At 36.8% G+C, this 19,492-nt stretch overlaps 2 protein-coding genes and 1 pseudogene across 3 annotated transcripts; all 3 read left to right on the top strand.

Annotated features, from left to right (window-relative positions):
- Nucleotides 1-699: 699 nt before the first annotated feature.
- Nucleotides 700-2,515, top strand: LOC148917642 (uncharacterized). 2 transcript variants are annotated; one of them, XM_089051394.1, is made up of 3 exons: nt 700-857; nt 952-2,214; nt 2,375-2,515. In XM_089051394.1, the coding sequence occupies exons 2-3, from the start codon at nt 984-986 to the stop codon at nt 2,473-2,475; spliced, it is 1,332 nt and encodes a 443-aa protein (XP_088907520.1). In that variant the 5' UTR covers nt 700-857; nt 952-983; the 3' UTR covers nt 2,476-2,515. The 2 variants fall into 2 exon arrangements, with proteins under 2 accessions (XP_088907520.1, XP_088907521.1); XM_089051395.1 differs by having other exon boundaries at nt 2,386-2,508.
- Nucleotides 2,516-2,522: 7 nt separating this feature from the next.
- Nucleotides 2,523-4,713, top strand: LOC103343824 (protein ACCELERATED CELL DEATH 6-like). Its single transcript, XM_008247465.3, has 2 exons — nt 2,523-2,906; nt 3,832-4,713. The coding sequence occupies exons 1-2, from the start codon at nt 2,523-2,525 to the stop codon at nt 4,486-4,488; spliced, it is 1,041 nt and encodes a 346-aa protein (XP_008245687.2). The 3' UTR covers nt 4,489-4,713.
- A 13,001-nt stretch (nt 4,714-17,714) lies between these two features.
- LOC148917641 (uncharacterized) lies at nt 17,715-19,031 on the top strand (annotated as a pseudogene).
- Nucleotides 19,032-19,492: the final 461 nt, after the last annotated feature.

Raw genomic sequence — 19,492 nt, 5'->3', positions numbered from 1 at the left:
TTTCTTTGATTTTTTGCATTTATTAAGGGCACAATTTTTATTGAAATTTGGGTGTATAGATTTTTAATGCAATGATATTGAGTAGGAAAATTTAGAAGTAAAAGGAGAGATTATCGTCTTGATAGCGTGTTATAAAAATAAAATAATCAGAGTATGAAAAGTACCACTGAATATTGGGAGTAGAATTATATTTGCTTTTCTGATGTTTATACTGACAAAATTTCCTCTCAGACAGAACTCACTCTTCATTTCTTTCCTCTCCTCCTTTGGTGTGTTTTGAATATTATTTCTTCTTTTTTTCTTTATGGGGCTCCATCATTTTCTATTAAAAAAAGACAATTTTAACCTATATATAATGGTCTATTATTGCCCTGAATTATTGTAGTGACATTGGAGTTACAATATTAATTACCTTATCACTTGGATGGCGTATTGAATTGATGCCACGTAAGTGGACTTTGAATGCATCAACACCAAGACTGAATTAAAAAATATACACCAAACACGTGTTTTTTAGTGCGTTCCATGCATGGACCCAACATTGACTTGAACAAAGCTACTCTCTCTCTCTCTCTCTCTCTCTCTCTCTCTATCTTTTTGTTTTTTCGGCTATTTTTCGAGCGTAAGTTTGAATTCATGATATTTCTTGGCAACACCATTTGGATTAATTGATATAAATATATAGAGCCAGTAAACGCTAAACACATGGTTTATCTAGTGTCTTCCTTTTTGTCTGTATAATTTCTGTTTCTGTCAGTCTCTGCTGTGTGTCTTCCTACTCTATATATAAGTGGCATTGAGTTGTAGTATTTATATCTATCGTTCTTTCTCAGGCTTCTCCACACCTCAAGTATTTGGTAAGTACACGTAGACCGCTAATTGAATCTAATTACTTATTTATCAGTAAACACTTGAGCGCTCCTCATATCTTATAGCAACGTTGAAGTGCAGATCGGAATCTAAAGCAACGTTGAAGTCCATATATGGCAGGCAAAGAGCTGCGTGCAGCCAGCAATGAGGACACAGCTGCAAGCATCATCATACCTGACGACGAAGATGACAGCGGGGACCTCCGAAGCTTGGCTAGTGATCAGCCCGTGTCCCGCAAAGAAGCAGTGGTCCTCGATTTGCCCATGTACCAAAAAAACGCTTTGGTAGATATAAAATTTGGTGCGCAATATGCTAATGTCTACCATGGCACTAGAGAGGAACCAAATGTAACAAAACCATCAGAGGAATTCGATGGAGGACTCCTTGAGCAAACAGATGGCGATGAAGATTCAAGTAGCTTGCGCTTTGTGCAGACCGCTTTGGAAGATGTAGAATTCAGTGTGCAATATGCTAATGCTTTCCATGGGACAAGGGAGAATGAATCAAAGAAATCAACAAAGAAGAAGGTAGTCCACGAAAGGCCCGTTCTTCATCTACCCAGGTACAATAGAACCCTTGTGGAAGATGTAAAATTCGCAGCGCAACATGCTAATGTTTTCCAGGGCACTAGGGGCGTACCAATTAATGTATCAAAACCATCAGAGGAATTCGATCAAGGCCTCCTTGAGCAAACAGATGGCGAAGAAGATTCAAGTAGCTTGCGCTTGTACCAGCAGTTGTACGGCTACGCAACTCAGGGCAAGATAGATAGCTTTAAGGACACCATTGAAAGGAAGCTTGAGGTAGATGAAGTACATGATCCCAATGCTCGCGTTCTGCTTCTGTCTCGACTAAGCCCTCATAAGAACACATTCCTTCACATAGCTGCAAGTTTCTGCCAGGCGAAACTGGCAGCCGAGATCATACACCTTCACAAGCCCCTTTTGTTTGAGAAAAATTTTGAGGGCGACACTGCGCTCCATATTGCAGCCAAGACAGGGGATTTAGATACAGCAAACACTCTTCTCCGTGAAGCCCCAGGCGCTGAAAATGCTGATGAGGTATTCATGTTGCTGACCTCAATAAATGATGAGCAAAACACTCCCTTGCACGAGGCCCTGATTCATGGTCACCAATCAGTAGCAAAGTGTTTGATAGAGGCCTATCCTGCCTTTTCGTTTTATGTTAATAAGGAAGCAAAGTCCCCTTTGTATCTGGCCGCTGAGGAAGGGTTTGATGAGATTGTGAAACTAATAAACAAAAAAGCAGTTGAGAAAAAGCCAGAAGTTCGTGTTCATGGCAAGTCTCCGTTGCATGCTGCAATTCTAGGCCGCCGGAACAATGGTACGGTAGTACATTCAATTAATACTACTGTTTTTCTGCTTTGCCGCAACGGCTAGTGTCATGGATTTTTGATCTATTTATTTTATTATTACATTTTCAACTTGAAAGAAAAACGCTCATTAGACTCATATTTTTCTAATTTATACTTTGTCTCCGTTAGAAATCTTAAAGATAGTATCAAGCATGGAGGAAAATTTTATGAGCTCAAAAGATGAGATGGGAGGACTCCACTACATTCTGCGGCATCAATTGGTTATGTAGAAGGGGTTCGCTTCTTATTAGGCAGACGCATCTCTGATTCTCATCAAATGGATCATGGCGGCAACTTTCCAATCCATTCAGCATCAAGCAATGGTCATGTCAAGATTGTTAAAGATCTGCTTCGACATTGTCCCGATTCAAAGGAATTGAAGAACTCTAATGGCGAAAATATACTCCATGTTGCAGCAAGATGCGGTAAAGACAATCTTGTCAAATATTTTCTCAAAAAGGGTGAGTTTCGAATGTTGATAAACCAAAAAGACAGCAACGGAAATACTCCTTTACATTTAGCAACGATGAACCACCATCCCAAGGTTGTCTACAGATTGGCTTGGGATACAAGGACAAACTTAAAGCTCTTGAATGATAGTGACATGACAGCTCTTGACATTACAGAAAGCACTTTGGAAACTATTGCATCATATCATGGGGTAAGTTAGTACTATATCTACATTTATCACGACTGATGATGATGATTTTGGCAATAATTTCCAATAAGGGAATTATCCTTGTTCTATTTAGTGGGTTGGGAACAAGTACGCAGTAGTTCCAGTTTGGTATATTCTCAAAGAAATTGAACAGAGAACTAGAAGGAGAAACAAATAAATTTAGAAAACACTCTAGATTTTCTGGAAGAAGGATTACAACTCTATGGCTGATGTAGCTCACCTAAAATGGTTGATATAAAACATACGCCAAACATCCAGTGACAGATCCACTTGAGGGGATAGTGACGACTATTGGCCCTACTCCCCTTTTTTTACTGCCCATGAAGTTCCATTGATGCTCTGTTGAGCAAGGCAGGTTAGAGAGACAAAGTGGCGTGGACTGGGTATTCTCGGCAGCTGTGGAAGGTTTGGTTATCTATGCGACTGTGGATTGCAGATTTAGAAGTATCTAGCACCCTTATTTGTTACTTGTTGAGTATTTGAATGATGTACGAAACGTGTGGTAGATTTTGTAGATTTGGTCTACATCTTGCCCCCAATAAGAAAAATTCATGGATCGGTCACTGCACAGATCCCATAGATAAGGACTTTACAAGATAGTCTTCCTGCCAACTTCAAGGAACATGCAAATAGAAAAAACATGTGGGGAAAGAAAATGAATAGTTGTGCTAGGCAAAATGAAGACATCACTAACTATGTATTTATTTTTGGGCATAAACAAACTATATAGGCAGCTCCAACTGTGATTACAAACTCCAAGTTATGTAGCGCTCAAATAGTGATCAACTAAAACTTATCATCATCATTTACATGTTAGTACATGTTTTTGTTATCTTTATATGATTTGTTTCTAGTTTACCAACGACATGTGTCTTGTAATTGGATTGATTATTCTTGTACTGCGCAGAGGCTTACATGGACGGTATTGAAATCTGCTTTCGCACAGCGAGCTCAGAGTCTGCATGTCCTCCAAAGGAAAAAACAGAGATCGCCACAAGTAGCAGACAGTGGTGGAGGTTCGACTGACTTGAAGTTACCAAACGAGGAAAGCATTAAGGACAGGGTGAATACCCTATTGGTGGTTGCCACACTCGTTGCCACAATGGCATTTGCAGCCGGTTTCACAATGCCAGGTGGCAACAACGGTGACGCCCCTCAGGAGGGCATGGCAATCTTGCTAACCAACGCTATGTTCCAAGCCTTTGTGATTTGTAACACCATAGCTATGTATACTGCCGTCCTTGTTGCAGTCTGTCTCATTTGGGCGCAGTTGGGGGACTTAAATTTGGTGGGCACAGCTCTCCGTCTAGCATTGCCACTGTTGGGGATTTCGCTTACCATGATTTCCTTAGCCTTCATGGCTGGGGTTTATGTGGTAGTTAGCAATCTTCATTGGCTTGCCTGTGTTGTATTGATCCTGGGAGTCCTTTTCATCTTCACTGTCTTAGTAGTTTTCACTCCACTCTTCTGTAAAACTACTTCTAGGTCCCGCATCTTGCGTTGGATCACTTATGTTCTCTTCTGTGTGGAAGTACGGGCTTCTGGAAGTCACAACGATGACTAAGAAGAAAACTGATCTCCTTGGTTATGCAACACTTTAGTCCTTCAAACTTATCAACGTGGAATGTTTTAAGTGGTAGTTCTTGTGCTTCCTAAAAAAAAGTAGTAGTTTTTATGTTTCATGTACTTTATGTTGTAGTTAAGAACTTTTTGAGAATGTATGTATTAATAACTGTGTCAATTTTATTTTGGACAAATTACAAAAGACTTCCCAAATTATAGGGTAATTTTCTGACAGGACTCGCCCCGGAATTCCCGGAACCGGGAGCAAATCCCATCTTCATCGACATCACCTAGATGCCGGGCCCACTTACTAAAAACCGAGACAATCTACCAAAAATTTGGCAAAGTCTCCTCTATAAAATGCACAAACCTAACAAAATTCAACCAGCATAATTTACATAATAAGAATCCCAACCATCAACATGCTTTCAACATATAACAGTAAATGGCCTCCGGTCTCAAGTCAACCTAACATGGGCACATAACAGAGCATCTAATAGATTTAGTTTATAAAAACAGTTGAGTAGAAAGAAATTACTCAGATCCTAATCTACGGATGAAACGGTTCGGCCTCGAACACCGCTAGCAAGCTTCTTGGAGTGACTACTGGCTGGGGGGGGCAAAACAGAAAAACATGTCAGTGGACAAAAACAAAGTTTGCATTTAAAACAACATAATAACCCCACAGTGTAAAAATAATGCTCACACATGCATATTCACACATCATAATCAAAACTTCAAAACATTAAACACTGAAATCCGTTAAAACCAAATATTCAATCCATAAACCTCATCCTCAAAATTATAATGCTCTTACCGGCCCACTAGATGTACTCTGACTGATTTACACTCTCATATATATATATATATATATATAATTATAATTACATAACTAAAAATATACAAATTACTCCTCACACTACTTAGGTACCGGGAAATAATCGAACTGGGGTATTGTTTGGCTAGCCCATAGGATTTCTGGTGCTATCCTGAGTCTAGGGATGAGCTGTCTAACCGGGGGACGAAACTCCATAGCTCACACGCCGGAAGTAACAACACCACGTGTAGCTCACATACTAAGTCCTACGTGCGCAGACTACATCATCACACACCAGAACTACCAATGCCATGTGTGACGATTCCAAGCAATATGCAAACTCTTTCCATATGCCGAAACTACCAACGACACGTATAGGAAGTGTCTCACACGCCGGAACTACCAACGCCACATGTGAGACAAATAATCACATGTCCTTCGCACACTGCCGGAACTACCAATGCCACGTGTGGGAAGCCTAGTAACAAGGGGACAGATCGACGTAGTGTAAACATACATTTTCTCTCAACACCCCCTCAAACTCCATCTTTTCACAATCTCACCTCAACAACCCAAAAACTCCATACATAGACAAAATAGCTAGAATTTCCCCAACATCCATACAAATATATTCTCGATACTCAAATAGGTCAAAACCCACAATATAATGCCAAATCACTATAAAAACATCAAATTCAACATTTGATATATATATATATATATGTCCCATATACCATTTAAAACATCATGCATAAATCTTTCATCAATAAAATCATGCGTATGATTGAAAACAAAGTCCACTCACAGATAGTCCCAAGCTGCCCGACCCTGAGAGGGTCCTCGCTTCGACTCAGAGGGTCGAGCTCACTTCTTGATCTACGATCCATCAAGTACCTAATTCGAGATACGAACCCCTAATTAATATAAAATCACTTCGAAACGGAAATCACAAATTGAATACTAAAATCCCCAAGTTCCCGGTGCGTGTATGTAGAACAAGATATCCTAAGGTCCGGTTACAGGTTTGGGAATCGCTTACATTGACGTTATCGCTATCCCACGACTTTGAATTATTGAATCTGAACATCCGGTTCTCCGATTCATGATCCACGAATTCCTATACGATTCTAAGAGTACCTAGATCAACATATTTTAATTTGGAAACGATCCAACGGTCAGAACCTATCGAACCCGAATAACGCACAATATGCGAAATCCGTTCGATAGTCAAGACGTCCAATTGAGATCCGCGAAATCCTATGCACTCGTGACAACTGAGGATCTCATCCGGACAAAATGCAGCTTCACCACCCCCACGCTTCCTCCACACGCCCGGCAAAGGGTGTGTAGAGTAAATTCCCGCAACGCGAAAACTCCACACCACACTCACCCTTCCTACCCTAGGTACCCTCAAGGCCAGGGATCATTTCATTCAACGACGGGAGGCCCACCGGACAGCAATGGCTGGAATTTCACTTTGACATTCGCCAAAAACCTAGGTTTTCAAATCGGTTTCTAGGCAACAAATTAATCCAAACCTATGCACAGCGATCCTAGAACTCGGAAAATGGATGCGAAACCATACCTCACCCATCGGAATTGGTGGCTGGAGGAGAGAGATCGAGCCGTGAGAAGTCTCCACAAACGGCCGTTTCTGCAATTTTGGACAATACGCAATAGTGCGATGGTGGGACCCCTGATCGGGGAGGAAGGAGGAAGTGGTCCTTCGCTTAGGACCGGCTGCCGTCGATCGGGTGGTCGGAATTGGTGTGTGGGTGATTCGCTCGGTGAACGATATTAGGGAGGGAGGCTGCGCGAATAGGAGGAGCTCGGGAGAGAGAGAGTGTGGGGTAAAAAATGAAAAATCTGATTATTTACTAACTCTTTTCGAAATAATTACAGCTTTGCCACCGAACTTATTTTGATCGCCAAATCTTCGTTACAGCTCTAATTCAAGCCTACAGCATGTCTACGAATTCACCTCAGACGACCTACCCAAAAATACCAGTCACTGCCCCAAACTCTTTCCGGATAAGAAAATGACCAAAATACCCCTACCCCAAGAGTAAATTCGTAATTTCACTTAAATAAATTAAAATATGACTAAAATTTGGAGTCGAGGTGTTACATTTTCAAGTTCATAATTGCCTTTGAAGACATTTACAAGTACATACTCAAACTCTTGGAAAACCTACAATTTACCCACTCCGTTAGCCAAACCATTAATAAATCTATTAGGGTTTTTACATCCAATGGCCCCTAAATTTTGACCTAATTCGCATTTTGGTCCCTCAATTTCCGAAATCGTTCTCATAGTCCTTCAACTTCACTTTAATTAGGACAAATGTTTATGTCGTCAATTTTGTTATCTTTTCTAGTAAATGCAGGGTCAACATGGTCTTTTTGTATTATTTTTAATTTACACAATCTGAGTATTCCTTTCACCCCAAAAACTAAAAATAGAAACTAAAAAATCTTCTTCCAATAGTCGCCATCGCAAGGAGGGTGGAGGTCTAGGTTGTGGGAGAACCATTAGTTGTTGCTGAGGTGGTGGGTTAATTGGCTTGGTGTTGAGTGGAGGTTGTCCATGGCTTTGTTAGGTTGGATGAAGGGAGATATATCATTCCTCGATTGGTGGTGGGTTTTAATGGGCTTGGCTTAGGAAGGGAGGGAGATATATAGATGGGGAGAGTTAAGTGGCAGCGGTGGGGTCATGGGTGGGGTTTGGGTGCGCTTAGGAATTATCCTTGTACCCCAGTGAGTGAAGAAATTTGTAATTTTGACCTTCCGCAGTATATCATGTGCCATGCACATGCTCAATTTTAAAAGAAAGGCTAATAAAACTGACAGCATGACCATTTGTCCTAACGAAACTAAATTTAAAGGACCACATGAGCGATTTTTGAAAATTGAGGGACCACAATGCGAATCATATCAAAGTTTAAGGACCATTGAACCTAAAAACCCTTTCTAAATGCTGATATGTCAAGCATGTGCCTTATTTTTTAGTGACATGGACTTCCATACAGACAAATAAATAATGAAAAATTCCCTATGGACCCGACAACCCTTAGCACCACACCTCCCATCGCCCCCACTCTCACCACAACCCAAACTTTCCCCCCGCCAACCGCTACCCTCAACTCGTGGCCACCATTCCCTCCCCATGTTGACACCCTGGCTCTATTCCATGGTCCAAATATGATCCCCACCACAAAGGACTGATAACACTCCCACTACACCTAGCCACCTTCACCCCATAACCATACCCACGGACCGCCACCCCCAATGCACACCCAACCCCACCAATCCAAGATACCCTGTAGCCATCCCAACAAAGTACCTAAACACCCACGCCCAATGGCGGTGACAAGACCCACCCCGAATTCCTCTGAATCCACAATGGAGCCTGTGGTTTTTAGGACATCCAACTGATGCCGGGACCACTTACTAATTATGAACATCCTCTTCTGCTAAAACAAAAGAAAAAAGGGTCGAGACTTCTACCAAAATTTCTGCAAAGTCTCCCTTGAAAAAAAAAAGGACTTTACCAATTTTGGAACCTATTGCATCTAGAAGAAGAGGGACCAATTAAGTAACCGACGTGATGAAGATTGTAGATTTCGCAATCATAGTGTAATCTAATCAGAAAAGGGCACTGGCTTATGCTGTAGACATTCACCTCATGCAATACTATACATCCCCTTGCCTCTAGTTCTATCACAATGCTCATAGCCTTTGAATAATTCAGCATCAAAGATTCTACAATTAGTAGGTAAAGGATTCAATAAAGAACCCTCAGATTTCTTTTTAAAATAAAATAGAAGATTTCATCTTTCAGCTCCTTTAACTATTACTTATTCACTGATGACTCTACAAAATTAGGATGCAAAGTATCTCAATTAGGAACCTCCTAGGTTGTTTCATTTGAAAGATAAAATCTTTGGTCCCCTCTATCTATTGTTTCTATTGGGTCATTACCAAAATGTAAATTCTAAAACCAAATATAGAGTCAAATTGCAGACAGAATAGTAACCAAATTTAGCGTAGACTTGGATGTTTTCATTTAAATCTCGAAATGGGTTGCATGAAAACCAAGGAATTGACCAGAAATAATGAGTAATAAAATAAAGTACTTGGACGTTGAGACAAGTCAATGATGATCTAAAATTACCTCTGGAGTCTAGAGAAGTCGTAACCATGTTGACAGCCAAGCCAAAAGCTCTAGCCAGGCAAACAGAAAAAGAGAAGTTCCCTTCTCCTACTAAAAGTATCTTCTAATAGCCGCGGTAATGTTTAACCTTTCTACTTCCAAAAATTCACTTCCACACTTAAAACAATATAAGCACAGCTCAAACAGTTTATCTTGCGGCTGCACCTAGGTTAAATCCCAGACTACCTACGTACTTCTTTGTAAGGGAACAAGCCACACGTAGTTCTTATATCAATAATCATGATTCAGATAATATTAGATTATTTAAAGTCACTACTACAAAAATCGAAATAGACGACGGGAAACCACCGTCCGTGTAAAAATTTTCGCCGGTCGTGAAATCGACTTGCCGTCTATTTGGGTTTCAAACTACGACGGCTTTTCACCATCGTTGTTTATCAGTAAAGATGACGGGTTTTAAAGAAAATCGTCGTTGTTTAGAGGTAAAGATCGTTAATTATAGGAGGAAAGACGACTATTTTTAATAAAATAAATCGTGTATTGTATGTGAAGATGACGATTTTTTTATGAAAACCGTCGTGGATTGTTTATAAAGACGTCATCTTTACATACAATAGACGACCTTTTTTTATAAAAAGCGTCATCTTTACATACAATAGACGACGGTTTTTATAAAAAGCGTCATCTTTACATACAATCGACGGTTTTTATAAAAGCGTCATCTTTACATACAATAGACGACGGTTTTTTTAAAAAGCGTCATCTTTACGTACAATAGACTACGGTTTTTATAAAAAGCGTCATCTTTACATACAATAGACGACGGTTTTTTTTATAAAAAGCGTCATCTTTACGATACAATAGACGACGGTTTTTTTATAAAAAGCGTCATCTTTACGTATAATAGACGACGGTTTTATAAAAAGCGTCATCTTTACATACAATACTACGGTTTTTATAAAAAGCGTCCTCTTTACATACAATAGACGACGGTTTTTATAAAAAAGCGTCATCTTTACGTACAATAATGCTTTTTGATTTCCTATGATACTATACAACGATTTTAACTAGAAAACCAACCATAATGCTTTATCAAAAATAGTTTCTTTCATAAAACTTGAAGATTCAATAGTTATTACATAGTTAACCAATCTTTATTCTACAACAAACATAATTCCTAACAAGACCTACGTACTCCTAATCCAAGCATTCCTCATCCAAACATACAAATGATGCACAATCTGAAGTCTCCTCCATCATCCCTGTAAATAAATCAAAATGACAAAGAGAGAAAAAAAAAAGAAGCTAAGATTATAAACATAAAAAATTAGGTGGAAGAGAAATTTTACCATTGGTCCATATTTCCATAGAAAACTTGTAAAATGAGCATAAAAAAGACCATCGAGAACCTGCAAATTTTCAACAACAAAAAAACATATGTCTCACATAGAAAACCTGCAAAAGAAAAAGTTATAAATCTGCAAGCTTCCTCCTCATCTCCTGATAACCAAATCAGAAAATCTAAAAAGAAACCAGAAATAAAAAAAATATGTAAACAAATCAGACAAATCAAGAAAGACAAAATCTGAAATTAGGGATACAAAGAACATACCAAAAACGCAAAGAGACTAATCCAGAATTCACTAGCAAGATATAGAAGGGTATTAAGAGATTAGGTGACTTTCAAATCAACCTTTCAACCAGCTTTGATTCTCAAAATGCAGAACATCCCTCTACATCTTATGGATTTGCTAAGACCTCAATCTCTCAACTCCTTCATTGATATCGATCTTTTGATGATTTTGTAGAGAGTTTTATGAGGGTGTTTTAGAGAGTGCATGAGGGTTTCAAGGAGGGAGAGATAAGGTTTTCAGAGATGGGGAAAATCTGAAAATTTGACAAGTGCGAATTCACTTAAGTAGACTTTTTTTAGCGTGTTTTAAAAGATGCTTCGTTAATGAGAGATAAGATTTTCAAAGACGGGTGAAAATTTGAAAATTTATCGAGCGTGAATTCACTTAAGCGGCCATTTTTTAGCGCGTTTTAAAAGACGACGCTTTTTTTTAAAAAAATTTGTCATCTTTACATATAATATACAGCGGTTTTTATAAAAGCGTCATCTTTACATATAATAGGGCGGTTTTATAAAGCGTCATCTTTACATACAATAGGCGGCGATTTTTTATAAAAGCGTCATCTTTACATACAATAGACAACGGTTTTTTCCACTACACTTCTTGACCCTATATGAATACAATGACTGAATTTGATCTTCAATTTAAAATATTTACACTAGTGGATACCACAAAATCTTATGTTATATTTAACGAAAGTATAAATAAACTCTTAATTGTTAGTGAATATTTTTTTATGGCATTGCATTTTAAGAAACTAGTTTCAACGATCCAACCGTCAAACTTGTTTGTTTATACTTGAGATCATCTACACCAAAAATCGAAAAAAAAAATTCAGAGATAAAGTATGCGAGACAAAAAATTTGACGGTTATAAATGAAAAATCATGATTTAACGGTTATTTTAACTCCGATTTTGATGATTTTTTACCGCTACACTCCTTGACCCAATATGAATACAATGATTGAATTTGATCTTCAATTTAAAATATGTACACTAGTGGATACCACAAAATCTTATGTCATATTTACTTGAAAGTATAAATAAACTCTTAATTGTTAGTGAATATATTGTTTTGATGGCATCGCATTCTAAGAAACTAGTTTCAATGATCAACCGTCAAACATGTTTGTTTATGCTTCGAGATCATATAAAAATCGGAAAAAATAAACATTCGAGATCAAGTATGCGAGACAAAAAATTTCAGCGGTTATAAATGAAAATCATGATTTAACGGTTATTTTAACTCGATTTTGATGATTTTTACCTACACTCCTTGACCCAATATGAATACAATGATTGAATTTGATCTTCAATTTAAAATATTTACACTAGTGGATACCACAAAATCTTATGTCATATTTAATGAAAGTATAAATAAACTCTTCATTGTTAGTGAATATATTGTTTTGATGGCATACGCATTCTAAGAAACTAGTTTCAATGATCCAACCGTCAAACGTGTTTGTTTATACTTCGAGATCATCTACACCAAAAATCGAAAAAAATAAACATTCAAAGATAAAGTTACGGGACAAAAAATTTCGACGGTTATAAATGAAAAATCATGATTTAACGGTTATTATAACAAACCATCATCTTTATATATAATAGACGACCATTTTTTATAAAAAGCGTCATCTTTATATATAATAGACGACCCTTTTTTAAAAAAAAAATTGTCATCTTTATATATAATAGACGACGGTTTTTATAAAAAGCGTCATCTTTACATATAATAGAGCGCGGTTTTTATAAAAGCGTCATCTTTACATATAATAGACGACGGTTTTTTCGGTTTTTATAAAAGCGTCATCTTTACATACAATAGACGACGGTTTTTTCGGTTTTTATAAAAAGCGTCATCTTTACATACAATAAACAACGGTTTTTTCGGTTTTTTATAAAAAACTTCATCTTTACATATAATAGACGACGGTTTTATAAAATCGTCATCTTTACATATAATAGACGACGGTTTTAAAAAAAATCGTCATCTTTACACATAATAGACGACGGTTTTTAAAAAATCGTCATCTTTACATATAATAGGCGACGGTTTTAATAAAAATTGTCGTCTTTACATATAATAGAACGACGGTTTTATAAAATAAATCGTCTTTACATATAATAGACGACGGTTTTATAAAATCATCATCTTTACATATAATAGACGAGCGGTTTTTATAAAAATCATCATCTTTACACATAATAGACGACGGTTTTTATAAAAATTGTCATCTTTACATATAATAGACGATTTTTTTTATTTTTATAAAAAGCGTCATCTTTACATATAGTATGACGTATGATAACAAAATCAAAGAAATAAATTGATAAAAAAAATTCGTATTAAGACGACGGTTTAAATATAAGGTATGACGTATAAAGGGAATAAATACGACGTTAAATTTTATAATACGTCCGTTAAATGAAAAACAACGTGGTGAGATTTAAAGATACCGTCGTAGAACTATACAAGAAAGACGTCGATATATTTTTATTTTCCTTCGTTGTACATTAATTTAATACGCGATATTTTGTATTTTACCACCGTGGATTTATTTGTAATTATATGGCGCCTTATACGAAAACTTGGTCGTGTTATTTTCAGCATAAGCGGCTTTTTTGAAATCGCCGTCTTTACTTTCTACGTCCGGTTTCGATTCATAACTACTGCGTCTTTATTTGCTTTGATTTTACATGCTGAAATCTGTTTCAAATAGACACGTCGGTTTTTAATTAGGTATGCGTCGTTGTTTATGAACAACCATTTGAATCTCCATTTTTTAGGTGTCTAAGGTGTTATTACACGGCGGTTTTATAGAACCGTCGTCTTTTAAAAAACAATGGCGGTTTCACTTGACCGTCGTTTTTCTGGTCGTCTTTGTCACTTTTTGTAGTAGTGAGTAATACCAATGATTAAACTTAGATTCATTTACATCAGATTTCGACAAGGCACACTGGATACTTTATAAGTTCCTTTCTTTTTATCAGTTCTTTCCCCGCAACCATACCTTATCCAAGGCTTATGTTGCCGAACAACACTTTCCAAAATCTTGATATAATATAGCAATACACAAACTCAACTCTCTTAACTCTAACTAAACCCCATATCCCAAGACATAGGTTTACAAAACATAATATGTAAGGAAAGCTTTGAAATAATTAAGCATATACATATATATAATTATATACATATAGACCATGAAAACTCTCATAAATATACATATAATATCTATATACGACAACCTCAAACCATCACAAGTACTGGGGGAAAACAATCCAACACGAAGATTGTTTGACTAGCCCGCATGATTTCAACTTTCTACCCTACGTCTAGGGATGAGCTGTCCAACCGGAGGACTACCACTCTACAGCACATACACCGGAAAATTCAACGCCATATGTGGCCAAGCCAAACCAAACCATGTTTTACTCGTGCATACTGCTTTACCACAAGCCAGAAAATCCAACATCACGTGTGGGTAAAGTAACCAATATCAAATGTGTCTGGGTTCTTTACCACACTCCGGAAAATTCAATGCCACATGTGGTTTAGTAACCAATAATTAGTACCCAAGGGAGCCCACACACTGGAAAATCCAACACCACATGTGGGTATAGTAATCAAGGAAGGTACGCATGATGGTGAGATTCACCATCTATATATATTATATAAAAACAGTATACCTTTCTTTAATTCAATCTTTCCCAAATATTTATTCATCGTATAGAGAATAAACTCTCACAAGCATAAATTCCATAAAGACCTAAAATATTCAGTCTCAATAAGAAAAAATAATCCAAAGTACATAAAATTACATAGCAATCCATAAACCCCATATCATCCAATCCGCATATTTTAATATTAAACCTAATAATAATAATAATACATATGTATATCACATCTCATTTGAGTATGCAAGTCCATATTGGAAAAGTAATGCTCATTTAAACCAATGTCCACTCACTTCTTTATAATCATGGTTGAGTTTTAAGACTTGCTTTCACACGACCTCCAATTTTTATTTGAAAGTTCCCACGTGGTCAACAGAGTCTACTAAGCACATATATGTTTTGGGATCTATGGGTTCTTAATTGGGAGCTATATATGAGTTCTTTTATGTTTTGGTGTTTGCATTATGTTAAGGTTTCTTGAAAGGAATGGGGATGGAAGATTTAGGGCTCATTTGGGAGTGCTTCTTCTCAAAACACTTATGTCAGTAGCGCTTATGCCAGTAGCGTTTATGACATAAGCCCTTCTACAAAGAAGCAGTTTGTTGTTTGGATGTCACATTTAAAAGTGCTTTTATACTATATAAAAGCCCTTTTGATATTTTGTTGAGTGTTTGGCTAACATAGTAAAACCGCTTTTAAAAGTACTTAAAAAAATATAAAGAATCTCAAAATATTATAATAAACATAGGAAATATATAAAAAAAAAAAGAAAAAAAAAAGAAAGGGTATTTTAGCATTGAAAAAAATTAAATATGGGTATTTTCGGCATTTTAAAAGTTTCATTAAAGGAGCTAAGTGCTTCCCTTTTTTTTGTCTTGCAACGCTTTTAAGAAGAAGCACTTCTCAAGTGCTTCTTCCAAAACCACTCAAAGTGCTTTTGGATCTCACCCAAAGCGCTTTTGCAATTTTTGCCAAACACCATTTTTAAAAGACAGAAGTGCTTTCATCCATTTAAAAGTGCTTTTCCCTGCTCCAAAAGCATTCCCAAACGAGCCCTTAGACTTCGATTTTTTGTAAATCACTACGACGGTTGGTGGACCAAACCGTTGTCTAAATTTTTTTTTACGTCGGATGTTCATTTACCTTGTTCTTCAAAAAGCAATACAAATTTCTGGGTTTGGGTAGCTTAAAGACTACGGTAGCTAGATATGTTGTCGTCTGAATCTCTGTTACACGACGATTATTTTGTAAAAACGTCATTTGATTCTTGTTTTATTTTTTATTTTCAATATATTCTCTGCTATTTGAATATAGTAGTGTTTGATTGTTGGTCTTTTCATTTTATTATATATATTATGTCATAGTGTGTGAGATGGATAAGTCATGGATGTATGAGGATAGAAGATCGAAGGCCTATGAGTTAGGGGTGGAAAGATTTTTGAATTTTGCTGTAGAAAATCTTGGAAATACAACTCATATTCATTGTCCATGTGTTAAATGTGAAAATATTCGATTGTTTGGGGTTGGAATTATAAGAGACCACTTATACTTTAATGGAATTGACCAAAGCTATAAGATTTGGACATGGCATGGAGAACCTTGGGAATGGACTACTAATGCTAGTAGAAATGTGGAAGAAGATAAGCAAAGTAGGTTCAGTTTTGTTTATGAAGAATTAGGGATGGATGAAAATGATTTAGGCGATATTGGATTTGATCCTTATGAGTTTGCCAATATGATTGAGAATGGAGATCAACCCTTGTACCCTGGTTGCAGTAAGTACACGAAGTTGTCGGCTTTGATGAAGTTATATAATTTGAAAGTAAAACATGGGATGAGTGATGCTTGTTTTACAGAATTATTGATAGTTCAAGGAGATATGCTTTCAGAGGGAAATACACTACCTTCCTCTATGTATGAAGCAAAAAAGACTTTGTCTGGCTTTAGGGATGAATTATGAGAAAATTCATGCATGTTCCAATGACAACATCTTATATAGGAAGGATTATGAAGATTCAACTAATTTTCTTACTTGTGGTATCTCAAGGTGGAAGGAAGACAAAGATTCAATCTTGAAATAGGGTGTGTCAGCGAAGGATGTTTCAACCACATAAGATAGCTTAGAGTTTGAGTTGGCATGCTATCAGTTGGCGATCGGATGTGTCATCGGTAGATTCCCGTCTTGGAAACTCATTTATGATAAATGATTCGAGTTTGGTAATGAGCCAAAAAACTTGATATTGGCCCTCTCATATGATGGATTCAATCCCCACAGTTCTCTAAAAAGCAGATATAGTTGTTGCCCATTTATCTTAGTTACATATAATTTCCTACCATGGCTATGCATGCAATGAAAGTTCATGATGTTGACCTTACTGATTTTCAGTCCTAAACAACCCGGAAATGATATAGACGTCTACTTAGAGCCTTTGATTAATGATTTAAAATCTATGTGGGATGGGATTAGAGGAGTATGTGATGCACACATAGGAGAATACTTTACACTCAGAGGTGTATTACTGTGGACAATTAATGATTTTCCTACCTATGGGAACTTATCTGGTTGTGTTGTTAAAGGATATAAAGCGTGTCCAATATGCGGCGATGATACACCTAGTCAGAGGTTGAAAAATGGCCACAAAATTTGTTACATGGGGCATAGAAAATGGTTACCAATCAATCATCCATATCGGAGGCAACGTATAGCTTCTAATAGGAAACTTGAATATGGTACACCTCCCAAGCCATTAACCGAAGAAGAAGTGCTGCATATGGTTGAAGATATTAATTATATATAGGGCTCGAAAAATGGGGAAAATGTTCGTGAGAATGATGGTGACAAAGTTTGTTGGAAGAAGAAATCAAAATTCTTTGATCTGAAGTATTTAAAATACCTTCATGTGAGGCATGTCCTAGATGTTATGCACATTGAGAAGAATGTTTGCAATAGTATCATTAGTACATTGTTGGAGATCCCTGGAAAAAATAAAGATGAGATTGTTGCTTGGTTATATTTATTGAACATGGGGGTTAAAACTGATTTGCAGCCCGAGTATGGAGAAAGATGTACTCGCTTGCCTCCAGGGCCTTAGAATTTGTCAAAAGCAGAAAAGAGAGCGGTTTGCAATTCTTTCTATGGTATAAAGGTCCCGGAAGGTTATTGTTCAAATATAAAAAATCATGCATCTTTAAAAGATTCAAGACTTCTTGGTCTTAAATCTCATGATTGTCATACCTTGATGCAACAATTGCTCTCTGTGGCAATTCGTTATGTTTTGGAAAAGCCTGCAAGGTATGCAATAACTCGATTGTGCTTCTTGTTCAATGTTATATGTGTAAAGACAGTAGATGTTTCCAAGCTAGATAAGTTGGAAGAAGATGTAGTAGTTACTTTGAGTTTGCTTGAGAAGTTCTTTCCCCCTTCATTTTTTGATATCATGGTTCATCAAGTAGTACATCTTGTCAGAGAAGTTCGTCTCTGTGGGCCAGTATATTTTAGATGGATGTATCCCTTTGAAAGATATATGAAAGTGCTAAGGGGTATGTTTAGAACTGTACTAGTCCCGAAAGTTGCATTGCTGAGCGGTATATAGTTAAATAAGTTGTAGAGTTTTGCACCGAGCATTTATATGATGTTAGTATAGTTAGAGTACCTTCAAGCCAGAAGATGGGAGTTTCGAAGCCATTATCAGGTTGCACAGTAAGCTTAGTTGATAGGAACTTGTTGAACCAGACACATCTATTTGTCTTGGAGAATACGGAGGAAGTTCTACCTTATATCGAGTACGTATGTTTTTTATTTTTCATATGGATGTATTTTAGATATTATTATTTCTTATGTTTATCGTATATATAAAGGATTGTAATGCTTGATTTTTCTTGTCAATATAGGGAACATATGACCTACATCAAGATCACTTATTCAAAATTTAGAAAGAGAACAAAGTGACTACAAGATAAGCACAATAACACTTTCATTCAATGGCTACAATTTAAGGTATATATGTTATTGAATGACATATTCAACTTTTAATTTTCTTCCCTTCTATATGTTAGATTGAATTAAGATATATATGATTAATTTGCAGGTTGAAAGTGAACTTAATGGGGAAGAGAATAATGGCGTATCAGAAAATTTGAAGTGGCTAGCAGCTGGTCCAAGCATGGCAGTTCCATCATATATGAGCTATCTTGTTAATGGTGTTAAATTAAACACCAAGACACAAGATGATGTGTGAACTGTCCAAAATAGTGGAGTTTATTTACTTGCACATACTATGCAAGTTGCTAGTGCCAAGGATAAAAACCCTATTGTCTCCAACATGGGTTTTTATGGAGTTATTCAAGAAATTTGGGACCTTAACTACCAAAAGTTTAGAATCCCAGTATTGAGGTGTAATTGGATCGATAACACTTCAGGGCCTTATAGTCGACGAACTTGGATTTACCCTTGTAGATCCGAGTAAAATTGGACATAGGAATGACCAATTTGTTATGGCTTCTCAAGTCAAACAAGTATTTTATGTTGACCCAATGCATCGTGGTTGATCAGTAGTGTTATCAATACCTAATAGAGAATATAATGATGTTATTGGTGATGATGTGCTAGGTGATATTAGAATTGAGTGTGAGCCATTTACTAGAGGGATACCAAATGTGTGACCTAGTGGGTGAGATTGGGTGTGAAGATATTAGAAAA

The sequence above is a fragment of the Prunus mume genome, linkage group LG4, assembly GCF_029339155.1.
Source record: "Prunus mume cultivar Tortuosa linkage group LG4, ASM2933915v1, whole genome shotgun sequence".
Lineage (NCBI taxonomy): Eukaryota > Viridiplantae > Streptophyta > Magnoliopsida > Rosales > Rosaceae > Prunus > Prunus mume.
Note: the sequence above shows the minus strand (reverse complement) of the source record. Positions and strands in the feature narration are given on the sequence as shown.